The sequence below is a fragment of the Anolis sagrei genome, chromosome 4, assembly GCF_037176765.1.
Source record: "Anolis sagrei isolate rAnoSag1 chromosome 4, rAnoSag1.mat, whole genome shotgun sequence".
NCBI classification, from domain to species: domain Eukaryota; kingdom Metazoa; phylum Chordata; class Lepidosauria; order Squamata; family Dactyloidae; genus Anolis; species Anolis sagrei.
The window spans coordinates 169,202,778-169,220,254 of NC_090024.1; the positions used below are offsets into that span (position 1 = coordinate 169,202,778).

At 38.7% G+C, this 17,477-nt stretch overlaps 1 protein-coding gene across 7 annotated transcripts in view; it reads right to left on the reverse strand.

The window, feature by feature from the left end:
• The window catches only part of FGGY (FGGY carbohydrate kinase domain containing), a 181,243-nt gene that overhangs the window by 84,681 nt on the left and 79,085 nt on the right, over positions 1-17,477 (reverse strand). For all 7 annotated transcript variants that reach the window (XM_060773599.2, XM_060773598.2, XM_067467862.1 and 4 more), the window contains exon 8: positions 13,103-13,206. In XM_060773599.2, coding sequence (XP_060629582.2) covers positions 13,103-13,206 — 104 coding nt within the window. The remainder of the gene's footprint in view (positions 1-13,102; positions 13,207-17,477) is intronic.

Consider the following 17,477-nt stretch of genomic DNA (forward strand, 5'->3'; position numbering starts at 1 on the left):
AAATAACTCTTGAGTTTCATGACTTCCTCCCTCCACAATGTGGAAGTAGCCACCAAAAAGGCCCTTTCCTATGTTCCCATCAAACATGCTTGAGAGAGAGGCCCCCCTCCCCCCAGTTGATCATACATGTCTACCAGGATAGAAAGAGATACGGTCCTTCAGATAATCTGGACCAGAGCAGTAGGTCAAAACCAGCACTTTGAATTGTGCTCGGAAACGTGTTAGCAGGCAGTGGAGCTGTTGCAACACAGGAGTTGTGTGTGCGCCGTAGCCAATCCCAGTTAGCAGTAGGCTGCTGCCCATTGATGCAACTGAAGGGTGTGAGCACTTTTCAAAGGCAGCTCTCCATAGAGTGCATTACAGTAGCCCAATCGGGATAGAAGCAAGGCATGTACCACCATGGCCAGATTCGACTTAACCAGGAATGGGAGCAGTTGGCACATTAACTTTAACTATGCAAAAGCACTCCTGGTCACTGCTGACACCTGGGCCTTCCTGGTTCAGAGCTGAATCCAGGAGTGCCCCCAAACTGCAAAACTGTCTTTTCACGGGAAATGTGATCCCGTCTAACGCAGGCTAGATCCCTATTCCTAGATTTGTCTTTTGACTGATCAGAAGCACCTCTGTCTTGTCTGGATCAACCTTCAATTTGTTTGCCCTTATCCAGTCCATTACAGCTGTCAGGCACTAGTTAGCACTGGAGTGACTTCCTTAGAATTAGATGGAACTCTAGAATTAGAGTTGGGTGTCATCTGCATATAGATGGCAGTGCACTCCAAAACTTTGAATAACCTTTCCCAGAGATTTCATGTATATGTTGAACAGCATGGTGGACAGCACAGAGCTCTGAGGGACCTCACAGGCCAGTGGCCAAGGAGTCAAACAGGAGTCTTCCAGCACTACCTTCTGAAACCGTCCCTCCAGGAAGGAACTGAGCCACTGAAGAACAGTGCCTCCATGCACCATCCCAGAAAGGTGATTCAGGAGAACCACATGACATACTCCCCTGTCTAGTTCTCTGTGATGGTCCTGATAGACCACTGCAACTCCACCTCCCTGCCCCCCAGGCCTCGTCTGCTGCACAATGAATCCTGATGGGTAGAGCTGAATGATATTAACTCCTCCATATCTCTGTAAAGCTTGCCAGGTTGGCATATTCATCATGGATCTAGTCCTGAATTGCAGCTGTTTTGCCATTTACTGACCTGTCATTAAACTGCAGCATTTTCAGACCAAGGGGGGATAGCCTACAAAAGTTATCCAGACTATTGGGATGGGGGACAGTTTTGGGGTGACCAGCACCCTGTTTTTAACTTTGTCCACTGGGTGATAGGAATGTTTCCCATTTCCGTATCTCCCTTGTCTTGCAAAAAATCATTTTAAGTGTGTTTACCAGGTTCACACTGACATAAGCAAAAATAAGCAAATATTAAATCATTAAGTTTTTGACTGCACTCCACTTTGCTTCTAAATTAGATTTGTATTTTCAGCATGGAATTGGTAATGGTTGGTTTGAATAACCTGCACAAAATTAATTTATCTGTTATGAGATTTTATTCTCTTTAATAATTAAACTGTCCTTTTGAAAACATCCACAGGATGTGAAAACTGCAGGATCGCTTGGGTGAATCTGCAGTTATAAATATCCTGAAAATGTTCCAGTTTAATTCAAAGGGATGTCCTCGTTCCATTTGCTTGATTGCTTGTTTAAAGAGCAACTCCAGGCAAATGTGGATATTCTAACTTGGCTCATCTGTTTCTTTCAGCATTTAGCCTATGGAAGACAGAGTTGTTTTTGCTCTGCAATTGTCCACTCACGCTGCCAGCTTTGTTTACACAAATAGAGTCTGCAGCACGTTTCCAGGCCCAGAGCTTGCACAGTACGTGTTCTTTGCAGAACATCCTGGGGTGGAGACCGCAGAGGCATGCTGGCTCAAAGTGTTCCTGCAGGCTGATCTCTGTAATCTCAATAGGAGCCAGAGCAGCAAGTGGTTTCAGTCTGTGTTGACTGCAATTTGAGGGAAGAACATGCCACACAGTTAAAGCACCGCACTCCTCGAATCAGTAGTGGAAAGAAATCCTTGGCTGTGTTGGGAAAAAGTCAACACAGACAGGGAAACAGCACTCCATGTTACTGGATTCGAGTATGCCATGCTCAAGCAAAGTGCTTGCTGCAGGAATGTCCAAATGCTGCATTCCTGGATTGCCAGCTTTTTACTCTACTGCCCCTGCTGGTTTCCAGTTTTGAGTTAGGGAGATGAAACGTGCCATCTCCAAGGGAATGGAGCTGAATGCCCTGAGCAATGGACCTCTCAGCCAACTGGCCATAACCCAGTGATTCCCAAAGCAATTTGTCCCTCTCTAGATCACTGAAGAAGGGTGGCGGTGGATGAGCAGGGTGTTGCAGAAAAATGAAAAAAAGGCAAAACAAAACACCAGCAGAAGGCTTGAAAAGAACAATGAGAGCTGAAACAAGCCAAGTTCCCTTCTTCTTGCATTTTTGCACTCACTTATCTTTAAAAGGCATGTTCACCAGGGATCATAATACACTTTCTGATGTGAGAAGTAATGTCTGTTTGTAATTCAAACTACTGACTAGCTGTTGAATTCACTTGGTAAAGTGGAAGCAAATATTGCTGGAGTTTCCAGACACACAGCATTACAGAGGCATATTATTGATAGTGTACTGCAATATACAAATGTGAAATACTTGGAAACCTTGTAAGTGGCAAATTTTCTCTCCTGTTAAAAGATGACCAGGAGAAGAGTAGATAAGAATCAGAAAAAAGACAAAAACAAGATAAAGCTGGTCAAGAACACACATCATACAGATGGGCAATAGGATTGCAGAGATACTGGGAGTTCAAACAACCATTTCAGCTTTCCTGCAAAAGCTAAGAGGTTCTTATGCCAAGGCCCCAGTACTCCATAGGATGATCCCAGGTCAGTTAATGTGAAACCAAATTTTTGTAATTGCTTAATGTGAAAAGACCACAAATTTACTTTTTTCACTTGCAGAAATATGAACAATGAAGGGTAACATGGGTGCAGTTTGCATTGCAAGTATACAGTATAAGTGCTGATTGATACTTCTGTGTGTTCACAGGAGCAAATAAAGCCACTTTGCCCTTGAGAACTCCTTGCCTACACAGACAAAGGAGTAACAATGAAGGAAACCTTAAATTCAGTAGAATATAGGCACAAAGTTACTTTCTTAATGATATCATTTCACCTGCCTGTCTTCGTGACCGCATCTTCCCCTACAACCCTCGCGATCTCTGAAATATTCTGGAGAGGTTCTCCTCTCACTTCCGCCACCGTCTCAGGCATGGCTGGTGGGGACGAGAGAAAGGGCCTTCTTGGTTCTTGGCCCTCGGCTTTGGAACTCCCTCCTCAGGGAGATCAGGCTAACTCCTTCTCTGTCCACCTTTCGCAAAGACCTTAAGACATGGATGTTCCACTGTGCCTTTGAGTAGATAATTTCCTAAAAAGCTGGCCCCAAAAAGCTGGCTTGGACTCTAAGTTTTGCCCTCTCACTTTACTATTTCCCCTATCTGTACTGCTATCTTATGACCCATGCACTTTACCTTTTAGCCCTATCCTTTAACTTATTGTTGCACCAGTCCACACACTTGTGACAATAAACTAATATTTGCTTTTGTTTGTTGACTTTGATGCTTGTCTAATATTGATATAATGCTGTTGTTTTATATTGTTTTATAATGTTATGCATTTTAATGTGTCACATTTTAATTGTTTTGCTCGGGCTTGGCCCCATGTAAGCCGCCCCGAGTTCCTTCGGGGAGATGGAGGCGGGGTACAAAAAAAAATAAAGTTATTATAGAACACCTTCAGAAAAGCTTTTTATTATGCAATTACTTTGTCTTGCTTAAGAATATCTTACGTTGTCTTCTTCCACTTACAATTCTGCTATGTTTCAAACTACTTTTTGTCCCTTTTTTGCCTTTAAAAAAGATCGAAGTGAGGGCATTATCGTCATCATCATTATTATCATTATTTATATCCTACCTTTCTCTCCGTAGTGACTCAGTTGTTCTTTTTCTAGAGCAGCTGTCCATCTTTTCATTGGGAATGCTTGAACTCCACCTGAAAGTACAACTTATAGTGTCCTTGTCACACTGATTACTATTCACCCAATAATGATGTTTTTAAGCTAAGAATATTTTTGCCCTAGAAAGATTAAAGCTAATCTTGCCACCATTCCTCTGACTCCCTCTGCAGAGGTAGAGAAGATCGGGATATAAACGTTTTAAATAAATAAATAAATCAAATTTTTCCACATATGTTTGGCTTTCAAACACTACAATGGTCAACTGGACTATATTAACATGTTTGAACTATTTCTGTTAAGCGTTTAGCTTTGCAGCTTAATCCACAAAGGCTAAAGGAGTTGACATGCACTGAGCCCTAGAGGTTCCCATAAATGAAGGGTTCATTTTAAAAAATAACAACAGAAAGAGTGAAGGTTATTTATTTATTTATTGTGTCAGGAGCAACCAGACAGTTGTATTACATTTTTAACAAAACAAACAAACAAACAGACAAAACACAAAGTTTGCAAGCTTGGTAGTTGATTAAATGTCTTTTGACCAGTATCTGGCCACTTGGAGTGCCTCTGGTGTTGCCGCAAGACGGTCCTCCATTGTGCATGTAGCAGGGCTCAGGTTGCATTGCGGCAGGTGGTCAGTGGTTTGCTCTTCTCCACATTCGCATGCCATGGATTCCACTTTGTAGCCCCATTTCTTAAGATTGGCTCTGCATCTCGTGGTGCCAGAGTGCAATCTGTTCAGTGCCTTCCAAGTCGCCCAGTTTTCTGTGTGCCCAGGGGGGGAGTCTCTCATTTGGTATCAGCCATTGATTGAAGTTCTGTGTTTGAGCCTGCCACTTTTGGACTCTCGCTCCAGAAGCCACCAGAAGAGTGAAGGCTAAAGACTGAAACTATGTTCAAACTATGATTTCATATGAAGCTTTTATGGCCTAGTTGTTGCAAAAGTTGTCAGCTCATATTTTGTTTTTATCAAAGTCTAAATTAAAATCATGACTTCGTTTTAGTATTATTTTAAAATGAAATTTTAAATTCTTGATCTACATTGCAGTATAGTTTATTGCGTTCCTGACAACACTTAAGAACATGAATATTTCAGACTGTGTGCTCCAGTTTGCTAGCGATCACTATATGCTGGAAGAACAAGAATCACAAGCTCGAGTAAACCTGTTCAATTAATGGGATTTATTTATGTGTTGATATACCATTCAGCAGTTGTTTCAGTGGTTCTACTCTATTTGTATTAACAGGATTGTAGCCGCTAAGCTTTATAATTGTTTGGGACTATGGGCTGAATATGATGTTAGCTACACTGAAATAAATGAAATCCACTATTGAAATTAACATGTCACTTTGGTTTCAATGAGCCTTCTCCAGTTGTGTCTCTCATTGGGTTTAGTTGCAGGAGACTTCTGGAGAAAAATACATTTAGTTTTCTAGGCAGAATATTTTCCTGTTTTCTGTTGTGCTGAAAGCATGTAATTGATTCAGTCACTTTCTTGATACAAACATTTCATATAAGAACATTTGCAGGAGCACATGTCTGTGCATCTAAAATGTAAGGTTTTCAAGGAGTGTCTACCTGGCCTCCTCCTTGACCTCTGTTTTAATAAATACTTTTAGTTTCTGTTATTGAAATAATTTTGCACAAGCATAATTTTGAAGCTCTATTGTCCTATGCTCTAGTTAGCAAGTGACCAAGGAACTAGGTAGCTGTTCGTGTAATTAATTCAATCCAGGTCCGTCTCAGGTAATCTTGTCAGATAATGGCAAAACAAGAAGTTGTTGTTAGACAGTCCAGGAATCATTAGCAGAAATCAGTAATCCAGATAAACTAAGCAAATCCAGCAAGGAATAAAACAGTATGCTTAATTGTAGCCACTTTGAGACCAGGAAAACCATGAATACTGAAGATTACTTCCAGTGACCAGAAAAAACTTAAAAGAAACAAAGTTGCCATAGAGTAGCTGATAGATTTATAGCCAGCTGTTTCAAGACACCAAATGCCTCATTAGGTTGGCATCTCCTACTTCACAACTTCTGGGATTGGCGTAATCTTTCTTTGTCTCTTCTTTGCCCACTGAATTGTAATGATTGCAATGGGTCTTCATTTTCTGCAACCTCCTGGTGATAAGTATGGCCTCTTCTAATCCAGCCCCCATGTTCTTGGACTCTGAAAACCCACAATCACCAGGTTATCTGACTTCTCGTCTCTGTCTGAACATTCTGACTCTAGAGGAAAAGTTATATTATCTACATATACAAAATGAGACTTACTATGATGATGTTCTGCTTTGATACTACAGTTAACTGCAAAATATACTATTACATTTGCATTTACCCATTTTGTGGATTTTTAATCATAACTTGTTCTGAAAAAAATGTCTATGACACAGAATAACTGCTGAGTGTCTTTATTCAGTCCTGAGAGTTTGTTCAAGTTCACAACACTCTGATTCTCTGTTGTTGCTGTTGTCACCATATAAAGCTAGTTATTAGATGAATGTGGTATCAGAATCTGTAGAGTTAGCTGCTTTGGAACTGATTCTAATTCTTTCCATGCACAGAAAAAATAACACTGGGGCATCTGTGTCAATTAAGTAGGAGTCAAGATGGGGACAGGGAATAACATGTTGGTGTCCAATGGGCATTCCAGACATATTGGAATCTAGTGTAGCTTGGCTCCACTTTTAGTTGCTCACAAATATGGTCTGCTATCTATCCTCCTTCCTTTAAAAAAAAGTACTTATTCAGGGTATAAGCTAAATATTTCTTCTAAACAGAACATTCTGTTACCCCCTACCCCATTTTATTTTTGTCTCTTGTCACTTATTGTTTCCAGTGTAGAGGACACTAAGCTTTTTCAGGGTTACGGTAGGGGGCACTTCTGATTTATTTTTAAAATAGTGAAACATAAACTTATAAGTATTTATCCTGAATGAACATGGTATAACATTCCCACTTCTCTCTTATTGCCCATATTTGGGCCATAATCTTCTCACCACACATCAGCTCCTGTTAGAAGAAAGGAGAAGGATGGGGAGAGAGGTGTTTGCTGGCAGGAACTTATAGCCAATTGTAGGACTGACTCCACAGGGCCTCCAGTAACTGGGAAGCTTTATACTCAATGGTTTTACCATGGGGAATCTCCTTATCATGTGATACGCGTGTTATCTGAAATATTTGTGATGTGTCAGCAGTCCAGATTCCAACAATTACAAGCACTAAGCTTTTATTTCAACTTGACATGTCACTGGCTTAAGTGAATGTGCCCTCACTTTAGATGCTTAGTGTTAGGTAAATTAGCAGAACACAAACATTGGGTGATAAAAATATCCCTGGTAAAATCACCCAAATATGCTTTGTTTTGACAGTAGTACAAATATACGTGGTTCTGGAGTAATTTCCTATTGTAAAAATAAGTTTTCAGTTCCTCTCAGCAATTAATAAACTGCCTGCCTAAATACATTTTAATTAGAAAAGCCATAAACACATAAAAGATCACCTATTGAAGCCTTTACTTGTTTTGTTCTTACATCTAAAAGCAAAAAATAAATCTCTTGTTTTCTTCCTGCTGAGAAAGAGTTTGAGGATTTTTTTTATAATGCTTTGCATTTGGAAAACCTGTAGGAAAAATAAATTTGTGCAATTTATTTTTCTGTACAAAATGTTGAGGTGGAAGATGAGAGTCCTGAAATTCAAAATCTTGCAACGTGGCTGTTCTTTAAATATGATGTGAATAACACCCTTTCTTGCAGAGGAAGAAAATTTGTGAGTGTTTTTAATATCCCTAATAAATCCTAAATCTGAAATATGGGGAAAAAGAGGAAGTTAGACACTATTTAATATGAAAATGCCAGTTTCTTTATTTCAGAAAGTTAATTTTGGCCCTAATCTGTCAGAAACTCCTAAAACATAAGAATTACGTGTTTATTTACTTTTTCAAAATCTACAGCAAACGGTTTTTAAAGTCTTCTTGTAACTGAACTAGTATTAAATACCCATGATATTTTTGAAGAAATTGTTGTTATATTATATTATTATATTATTAGATTCTGATAAACACACCTATATGGCAACTTCGATCTTTGGGAACAGTGTACCACACTGAACAGTGTACCACACAGAGCTATTGGGAGGAAGGGAATGGAATCAAGGAGGCACTTAACACGCGTAAATAAAAATGTGACTGTATTTTCTGGGCTTGGTTTTAACCAGTATTTGTTGGGCATTTCCCCTTGTAAGCTGCCCTGAGTCCCTTCGGGAGATGGAGGTGGGGTATAAAAATAAAGTTGTTATTGATGTTGTTGTTGTTGTTGTTGCTGTTGTTATTATTATTAAGCAGGTGGATAACATGGAATTTTCTCTATCAAAATAGGGATGAGATAGGAAAGAAAATATAATTATGGATGGGATTACCTTCTTGCCTTCTGGTAATATAATTAGTATGATAATGAGGTAAATTTATACATCAAGTTAAAGTTATTATAACTTTATTATAAAGTTATTATAATAAATGTTCAATTTTTAAGGTAAATCTAAGTAACGTAAGTAAGGAGTCTCTGAATATCTAAAGTAAACTCTGCAAATCTTTTTTTTTTTGTATTTAATGAAAATTTGGGGCTTGTTTTCCATATTTTATGACATATTTTAGTTAGAACGAAAGTAGATTCCATCTCTGTAGCTTTAAGCAGCTCTATTGTTAGGCTATCTCTTTCTACACTGCCAAATAAAATCCAGATTATCTGCTTCAAACTGGATTATATGGCAGTGTAGATGCTGATAATCCAATTGAAAGCAGATAATGTGGATTATCTTCTTAGATAATCTGGGTTATATGACAATGTATAATGGGTCAAAGTGACCCTGTGTAAGTTGCATACTCACAGCCCCTGGAAACCCTGTGATAGGTTTGTCTTAGGGTCACCATAAATCAGAAATGACATGAAGGAACACAACAACAGCAGACTGCCAAGCGCAGGATTTAAAAGCACAAAACCATTGAAGTTAAAATGGAATAGTAGCATTACAATTCTTCAGTGTGAATGGGTCCTTGATTCCAGAACAGAACCCACTTCTGTCCATACACAAGCTCCAAACTATACGACTTGTTAGTTGACTTCTGAACCATTTGAAATAGCCAAGTCACGATCAATGATCAATGATTGTTTTTCAATCGTTCTTCCAAGAACTACCTGGTGATATACTGCATTTGCCGTTAAATGTAATGTGAGGCAGTGGTGGCTGCAAAAAGGCTGTTGGGAAGTCGTGCCCCTCTGTCTGGCTGACAGTCTTTTCACGGCCATCACAGCTTCTCCCTCCTCTGTTCCCAACTGGGATCTATTGCCCAACAGTGTAGATGGATTTAGGAGTGTGATTCTAATGTGCCATAGAATTTAATGCACAGCTCAATTTTAGCTATGTAATTAAGCCAAAAAAGGTGAAAATAAACTTAACTAAACATGGTGTTTTAACACATACACACACAAAGCAGAAAGATAACAAAGCATTGTCTACAATTTTTCAAGCACATTAACATTGCTGAAGGCCTACTCATCAGACTAACAAAATGTCTAAATTGATCAAGGAACCCCTTTTCTCCTACTCCGTTCCACCTCTCACCCTCACTTTCAAGAAAATAAAGTATCCAGGCAAATTATTTTGAATGCTTTCTTGTTAAGAGCCATTGAAAGAAACCCACTACTCAACCACTGCACTTTCACCCTGCTTTATGTTCACTGAATTTCTCCTGACAGTTGACTTTTTCGTGTGCCAGAACCACAACAAAGGAAAGCCTTGAGTTTCCATACAGGCCATTCCCCCCTCCCGCCATCTCAACTCTGTTTCACTCTCTACTCTGATCATCTCACAAAGATATTATTGTTGCTGGCTCACCGGGGCTCAGTGCACCTGAAGCAGATCAAAGGCACACTTTTATGCCAGCCTGACCACACAGGTCTCTCTCCCACTGCATTAAATTAAACCTGATGATTCATCTGTATTGCCCTCAGGGTCCCTTGGTACAAAGAGAAGGAGAAATACATGTAGGGGAAAAAAGAGAGAGAAAATTTCTAACAAAAACATAGAGGATAATAAACTTACATTTTACAGCCCTAATTAAAAAAAGGTACAGTTAATTTCAACCAACTGCAGCTGCATATACATCTCATTAAAAAGGCACACACAATTGCCCTATGTCATCGGCACAGTATAAACAGGTACAGATAAAAGCGTGCTTCAACCAAAGGGTTTTCATACATTCATTCCATAAGCTTTGGATTTGCTAGTTGTTGGCTGATGAGGAAATTACATTGCCTTTGACAACAAAAATGGTAAGAAAAAAAATAAATAGTTGTGTTTTGAAAATGAGGCAGATTTACAATGCAATCCTATATGTATTTTCACCTGGAAGTGTTAGTGGGTTTATTCCCAAGTATGCATACATGCATCACAATCTCAGTTCTCTATTAGGTAACAAAATGTGTAAACCTCTAAGTCAGTTTCTAGCCAATAGGAACATTTAGAGCATTACCATTATTTGTGCCAGGAACTTCATTCTTCTGTTGATTCTAGAATCTGATGTGAGCCAAAATTTACTAGCAATGATCATCACTATTGTCATCGTCTTTTTATTCTTATTCTACATCATAACAGGAAGATACATTGGTGTAGCACTTGACAGAGTATGCAGTTCTCTTTGCTTGTCTTCACTTTATCTTTCAATCCATACAACAATGACATAACATGAATTCTTTTGAGGCAGGGAGGTGATTTCAGGGTGCTGAAAGTATCTTGTCTAAAACCAACATTTGCTATACAGCATTTCTCTGAGCTTATTATAAACCTGAAAAACAAGCTTCCCATGCTTACTTTGCAAAACTGGGGGATTGGTGCCTTTTTATTTTTTGCAATTGTAGTTAGCTATAAACACAAAAAATATACATCGAGACAAGTTTTAACTGTACTTGAGCCACTTTTTTTCACATCTGGAGATTATATCTAAAAACAAAGAGCAAGGGCAAACTTTCCTATACTTTCAGCAACAAACTTTCCCAACCACGTTTATAATGCCAGTCAAATGAGGTCTCCTCTCTATCTCATCTAACAATGCTCCTGTTCTGGAAATGGGCAGCTGAGAAAAAAGTTGGATATAAAAAAATGTATACAAACGATAGACAGAGTCCATTTTATTGGATACAAGCAATAGATATTGAGTTGGGCTCATTTCAAACAAAGTCAGAGAGAAATTGCCTATTCCCACTGAAAATCACTGGGAAAAATGGAAATCAGACATTAAGATCATCTGGGGAGGTCCTGCTTTTGGTCCCACCTTCTTGGTAGGCATGACTGGTGGGGATGAGAGATAGGGCCTTCTCAGTAGTGGCCCCTTGGCTGTGGAATTCCCTCCTCAGTGACATTAGATCAGCCCCCTCCCTCCTGGCCTTCAGAAGAATGTGAAAGCTTTGGGATCAAGCTTTCAGAGAATAGTGCAGTGCAATAACAGATATGGAATATGTGCAATGACTATGGAACAGCCTTGGACTACGGTTATGGATGACATGGTTTTATACTAAATGCAATATTTTTAAATGTTTAATATGTATTAATTTTAATTTAATTTTAATTTTAAAGTTTATTGGATTTGTATGTGTTCTAAGGCATTGAATAATTCCCTATATGTCAGCTGCCTTGAGTCCCCTTCGGTGTTGAGAAAGGTGAGGTATAAATAGGGTAAATAAAGAAATATCTGGGTTCAACTTCCCATGAAATTATGCTTCTACATAGCTGACTTAAAATGCTTTGCTAAATAAATGAAAATGAATCAGCTGCATTGATTTTGCAAAAAGCACAGGACTACATTGCTGTGTTATTCATCTATTGTTGTATTGATCTATACCAGGGCTCTTTCCTCTGGCCCTCCTCTCTCTCACCATCATATACTTCCTTCTCCTTCTCCTTCCATCCTTCCCTTCCTCCCTTTCGTCCTTCCATCCATCTCTCTTTCCTTCCTCCTTCTCTTCCTTCCTTCCATCACCGAGCAGCCAGTCCTCCTAGCAACAGGGAGTTCTAGCATGTGGCCCCCAAGTTAGAAAGTTTGCCCATGCCTGGTCCACACACACACACATTTACAATGCAAAGGGAAAAATTGTCAGCAACATTTGACAGATATCTCTTTGCAACATCTGTTATCCACTACATAAAAAAGACTGTTATCTAATACAGACATTATTTTGTGTTCAAACAACAAATGCAAAAAGTATAGTGTCATTTCTAAAAACAAAAACAGACCCAGCTACTACAAAAGTTCTTTATTTTGCTTAACTACTAATTCTCATAACTCCATTGTAACAATTCAGCCTACATAAGCAAGTTCACAGGTCTGAAATAAAAAAGACTAAAAAAAGGTAGTCATGAAAATGGAATGCTTTCAGGCTTATACATTTTTAAAGAGGTATTAATTTTAAAAAGAGAGACACTAAATTTTAATTGCAATCCCAGGAAAAAGCTTTTCCTCTAATTCAGTGAGAAAAATTATCGAAGCAAAAACTGCTTATCCTGGCTCTTTTGGAGTCACAATGCATTTCGTAATTCTATAGATCATTAGAGCTTTCAGAGCAAGATGGATTTATATTGATTGAGCAAGAAGGTGGGAGAAATGAAGGTCTAAGGGGCTTTTTAAAAGACCCCAAGTACTCTGTTATACACGAGTGACATGCTCATCAGAGGTCACTCAAAGCCAAAGTCACAGGCTCCAATCTCATAAGGCCCAGTCAAAATGTCTGTAGTGTAATTTCAGGCTCGCTTTTTACATTTTGTGCCTTTTCCCTCTAGTATTGATTTCTACTATGAAAATGCTTCTTTATAGCAAATGCATCTGTGATATAATGCATTTCAGAAACTAATGATAAGAGTTACCACATAATACAAAAGACACAAGAGTTACAGGAAAGGAAATTTAAAAAGGTCTAAAAGGCTAGCTTAAAAAAAACCCACTGATTTTATGTGATTTGCATGAAGGTACGGCTTGCAACTCACCCCCATGTGGCATGAAGATGTCCCACATATCACGGCAATTCGGGATGTAATTGGCTGGTTTTCGCATGGTAAGTTATATCCATTCACATTAGCTCCAATCATGCCTGATATAAGGGTATAAAACAAAGAGACCCAATTTTAAAGCAAAACCGTATTATCTTCCATTGTAGAAAAATTGCCAGATGATGTTACTGCAGAGGTCAATTTCTCCTCTGCTCAAACACATTCCCACACAACCCACTAATTAATCTGATGGAAACAGAGATGAGAACAAATGATACTAATCAGATTTCATGGCTGAAGAAAGGGCAGGCATGACTATGATAGCAGCAATCCTCAGAAATAACTAGAAAGCAGGCATAGCCAACTTGAGACTCTCTATATGTTATTAGGCTGCAAGTCCCAGAAGACCTAGTCACCAGACCTAACACATAGTGGTGAAATTGCATTCCAACATCTGGAAGATCATACTTTGGTGGCTTCATCAGCATATACTGTGAAATTGAAGGATTTCTATGGACTGCTGATCTGTCCTCTGGTCCCTTCCAAGTTTCCACAGGCAGCTGGTAAGCCAATATAGGAAGTGAACTGAGATGGGCCTTTGAATTGATCCAGCAAGACTGAAACATTCCAGCCCATTTTTCTCCTAGCTATATGTAGGGGGGAGAATTGGTAGAAAACTGGTGTGGGTAGATGTTTGATGACAACGAAAATGTCAGCATTCCATCTGCTTCCCAGTCTCCTGCTATTGCACTATGCATTTCAGTTTTCCCAGGATTGGTGAAGCAGTGTCAAGAGATTGCAGACAAAATCTGCCAGTTCCAAGCTGTGTTTTCCCCTAACAGTTTACTTCCATCATGGCTGGAGTGACTGCAGCCTTTCTTTCTTTGCTACCACTATTAATGTAGGTATAGCAATGCAGTACACTAATTGTCTCTGCATGGAGTTTCATTTCGAAATTACTGTGTTAAGCCCCCTTGAATAACACCATCAGTTAAAGTCAGTGCAGGTTGCAATCCTATACAATCAATATCTGCAACAATTCCCAGTGAATCCAATTGCAAATTGTTCTGCATGTTTCACTTAAATGTTTGGATGTTGAGTCAGTTACAACTAAAGTAATCCAATATGTTCAACAATATATGGTTACTCAGTTCAATTTGATGGCACAACGGGTTAAACCCTTGTGCCGGCTGAACAGTTCAACTGAAAGGTTGGTGGTTTGAATCTGGGGAGTGGGGTAAGCTCCTGTCTGTCGAGCTCTAGCTTCCCATGCGGGGACATGAGAGAAGCCTCCCACAGGATGGTAAAATATCAAACATTCAGGTGTCCCCTGGGCAATGTCCTTGGAAATGGCCAATTCTCTCACACTAGAAGAGACTTGCAGTTTCTCAAGTTGCTCCTAACATGAAAAAAAGTTCAATGTGATAAGGTTTAAAGTGTTTAAAGATCAATTTATTTTAGGACAATAACTTCTGAAACTGTGCAATAAGGAAAGCCATGTTAATGTCTAAGGCCTTTTTCTCAAGAACAACAAACCAAGTACTGTTTGAGCCATGTTTGATTTGATTTATTGTTGATTCAACCGTTTGCACCCTCTTTGGTTCAAGATCAAATTTGATTTTTTCAGTAATTGATTTCAAATGAAGTGATTTAGAACTAGAAATGTGGCTGAATTGTTTTGATCTCTACATTTTAACAAAGGCGGTGCCATGGTGTGGACAGCAGCGGGGTCAATACTTCTTTTAGACTCTCCCACAATGGACTAAACTCTCACCTTTTAACTCTCTACTTAGAGAAGGTTCCTTTTTATTAGAGTTAAGATACAGTACTTACAATGTCCTGTGTATAACAACCTAGGGTTTTAAGATTAATTTTTCGACTAAAATTTCTAGACTTATACATGAATGAATATATACAGTATTGAGCAGGTTTTCAGATGAATTGCTGCCTTCAAGTGTGAAATTGGAGAAGTAGTTTTGGAAATTTATTTTAGAACAGCTGTTTTATTCAGGCAAATGTGTTTTACAGTTAATTAATAAATTAGTGTCAATAATTTTAAAAATACTTTGGTACAGTTTACCATATAATACTGAAAAACAACGTCAAGATTAACACGTGGAAAGGAAAACAGCTAAGAAGATTTTTAGTAGCCATAGGCCTGGAACAGCATGTTCCATCTCTATAATATATACAAACAAAGTCTTTCTCTGGCCCATTGCCAAAACAGGCTAACTTTGAAACTGGAATTGTACTGGATTATAAATGAAATGCACATTAAAATATTTAATGTGTCTATTATGAGGAGAGTATCAAATCTCTCGGGTCTACTGTAGGCAAATATTTTCATCCCTCAGGGCTTACAGTTCAAAACCTAAGTTCATATCTGGCATTTAAAATTGTGACCTCATTTGCACCAGCTTCACCGACTGTGGTTTCTCTGTATCCCTGAGTCTGCAATCATATAAACTCAACATAAATGTATAATAGTACAAAACACTGTCCTTTACTGAGGCTATGTTTGTCAGAAGATGCCAGGAATGAGGCATTTTATTAACGATCCCAATTTATATTAGTTTGAAACAAGAAATTTAGAACTCCACAGATTTGGACTCCATGTTTTGATAGCTGTTGCAAAAATACTAATTTTAACACTCACATCCTGGCCTAAAAAACAAGAATCCAATCTTTATTTGTGAAGTTCAATTCTCACATGCTTTAAGAGAGAAGTTCTGAATAGTAGTGCCACTTTTATCATAAGCAGAAAGAGGGCCTTTGGTTTTTAAAGGGAAAATAAGGTACAAATCCACACTTAGTCATGGAAATCAACTGGGTGATCTTGGACAAATCATATTCTGTCAGCCCCAGAGAAAGGCAATAGTAAACTCCCTCTGAACAAATGTTGCCAAGAAAATCCCATGAGAGGATGGACATAGGTCAGCATTGAAGTCACACAACAAGAATACATATTATCATAACAAATTGGTACATCTATCCTAGGGCCCATCTACACAGCACCTAAAACATGCCATTTACTGAGTTAAAAAGGGGGGGGGGGGGGAGCTACATGATGCTACCAGTAAATCCACACGGGTTCGCTGCAATGGAAAAAAAACATGGGGTAAAAGGTCCCCTTTTATCCTGATTCTGCCAGAAAAGGCACATATTCACATCACTGTATATTCCTGAACTTGCAAAAATCACACAACTGCCTTCCCTCCCTGTGTGGAGACTGCTCCAGCACATGTCCACTTTTTAAAACCCAAAACAGTGAGGACGGCAGGGGACCCAATCCCGGGACTAACAGATTTGTGTGAAGGCCTACAGTCGGTTCCCGGGATTTTTTAACTCCCATTTAAAACCAACATTTTTGTGCTGTCTGCAAGTGCCCATAGTTCATAGATGCTTCAATTTCACTAGCAAATGGGGACATAGTTTGAGTATCCCTTATCTAAAATGCTTTGGAGCTAAGATCTTTTTGAATTTTGGAATACCTGTATTTGCATATACATAATAATATGCATATTTATGTTTCATATACATCTTATATCTACAATCTGGAGGTAATTTTACAAAATATTTGCAATAATGTGCATGAAACAAAGTTTGTGTACCCAGGACCATCTGAAAGCAAAGATATTATTATCTCAACCACTTCTGGATTTTGGAGCATTTTAGAAGTCTGAATAAGGGATGTTCAATCTGTAGAAAGCTATAGTTAGAGAGGCAATCAGAAAAAGTTGCTAATTGTTTCAGAAATCGTTTTTAATTTCCAAAAACATGCATCTTTCATATGTGATTTACCAAAATAAAACTCGTGACTCAAGAAAATCAGTCACCGCAGTCTAACTCTCCCTACTTTCCAAGTCAGAGATAAATTTCCATATAATCTTGGTAACATTTTTAAGGGTTCTATAATATGATGTCAAATTAACCTAGAATAAATAACAAAGAGTTGGAAGAGACCATAAGGGCCATTCAGTCCAACCACCTTTCATGAAGGAAAACACCATCAAAACACTCTGGAAATCCAGTCTCGGTTTATAAACCTCCAAATAAGGAGACTTCACAACATTCTGAAGTAGTGTAGTCCACTATTGAAAAGGTTTTATCATCAAGAGGTTTTACCCAATGTTTAGAGAGAACCTCTTTTTCTGTAGTGCATTCCAAGTGACATCTGACCAAAACACTATAAAATGCTACTGTTACTTCCTTTGATCTAGACACCATACACTTACAGATGCAGCCTAGAATTGCATTTGCTTTTTTTTAGCTGCCACATCATACGGTTGACTCATGTACAACTTGTGGTCTACTGAGGCTCCTAGATGCCTTTTACATATACTGTGGCCAAGACAGGAGTCACCCATCCTAT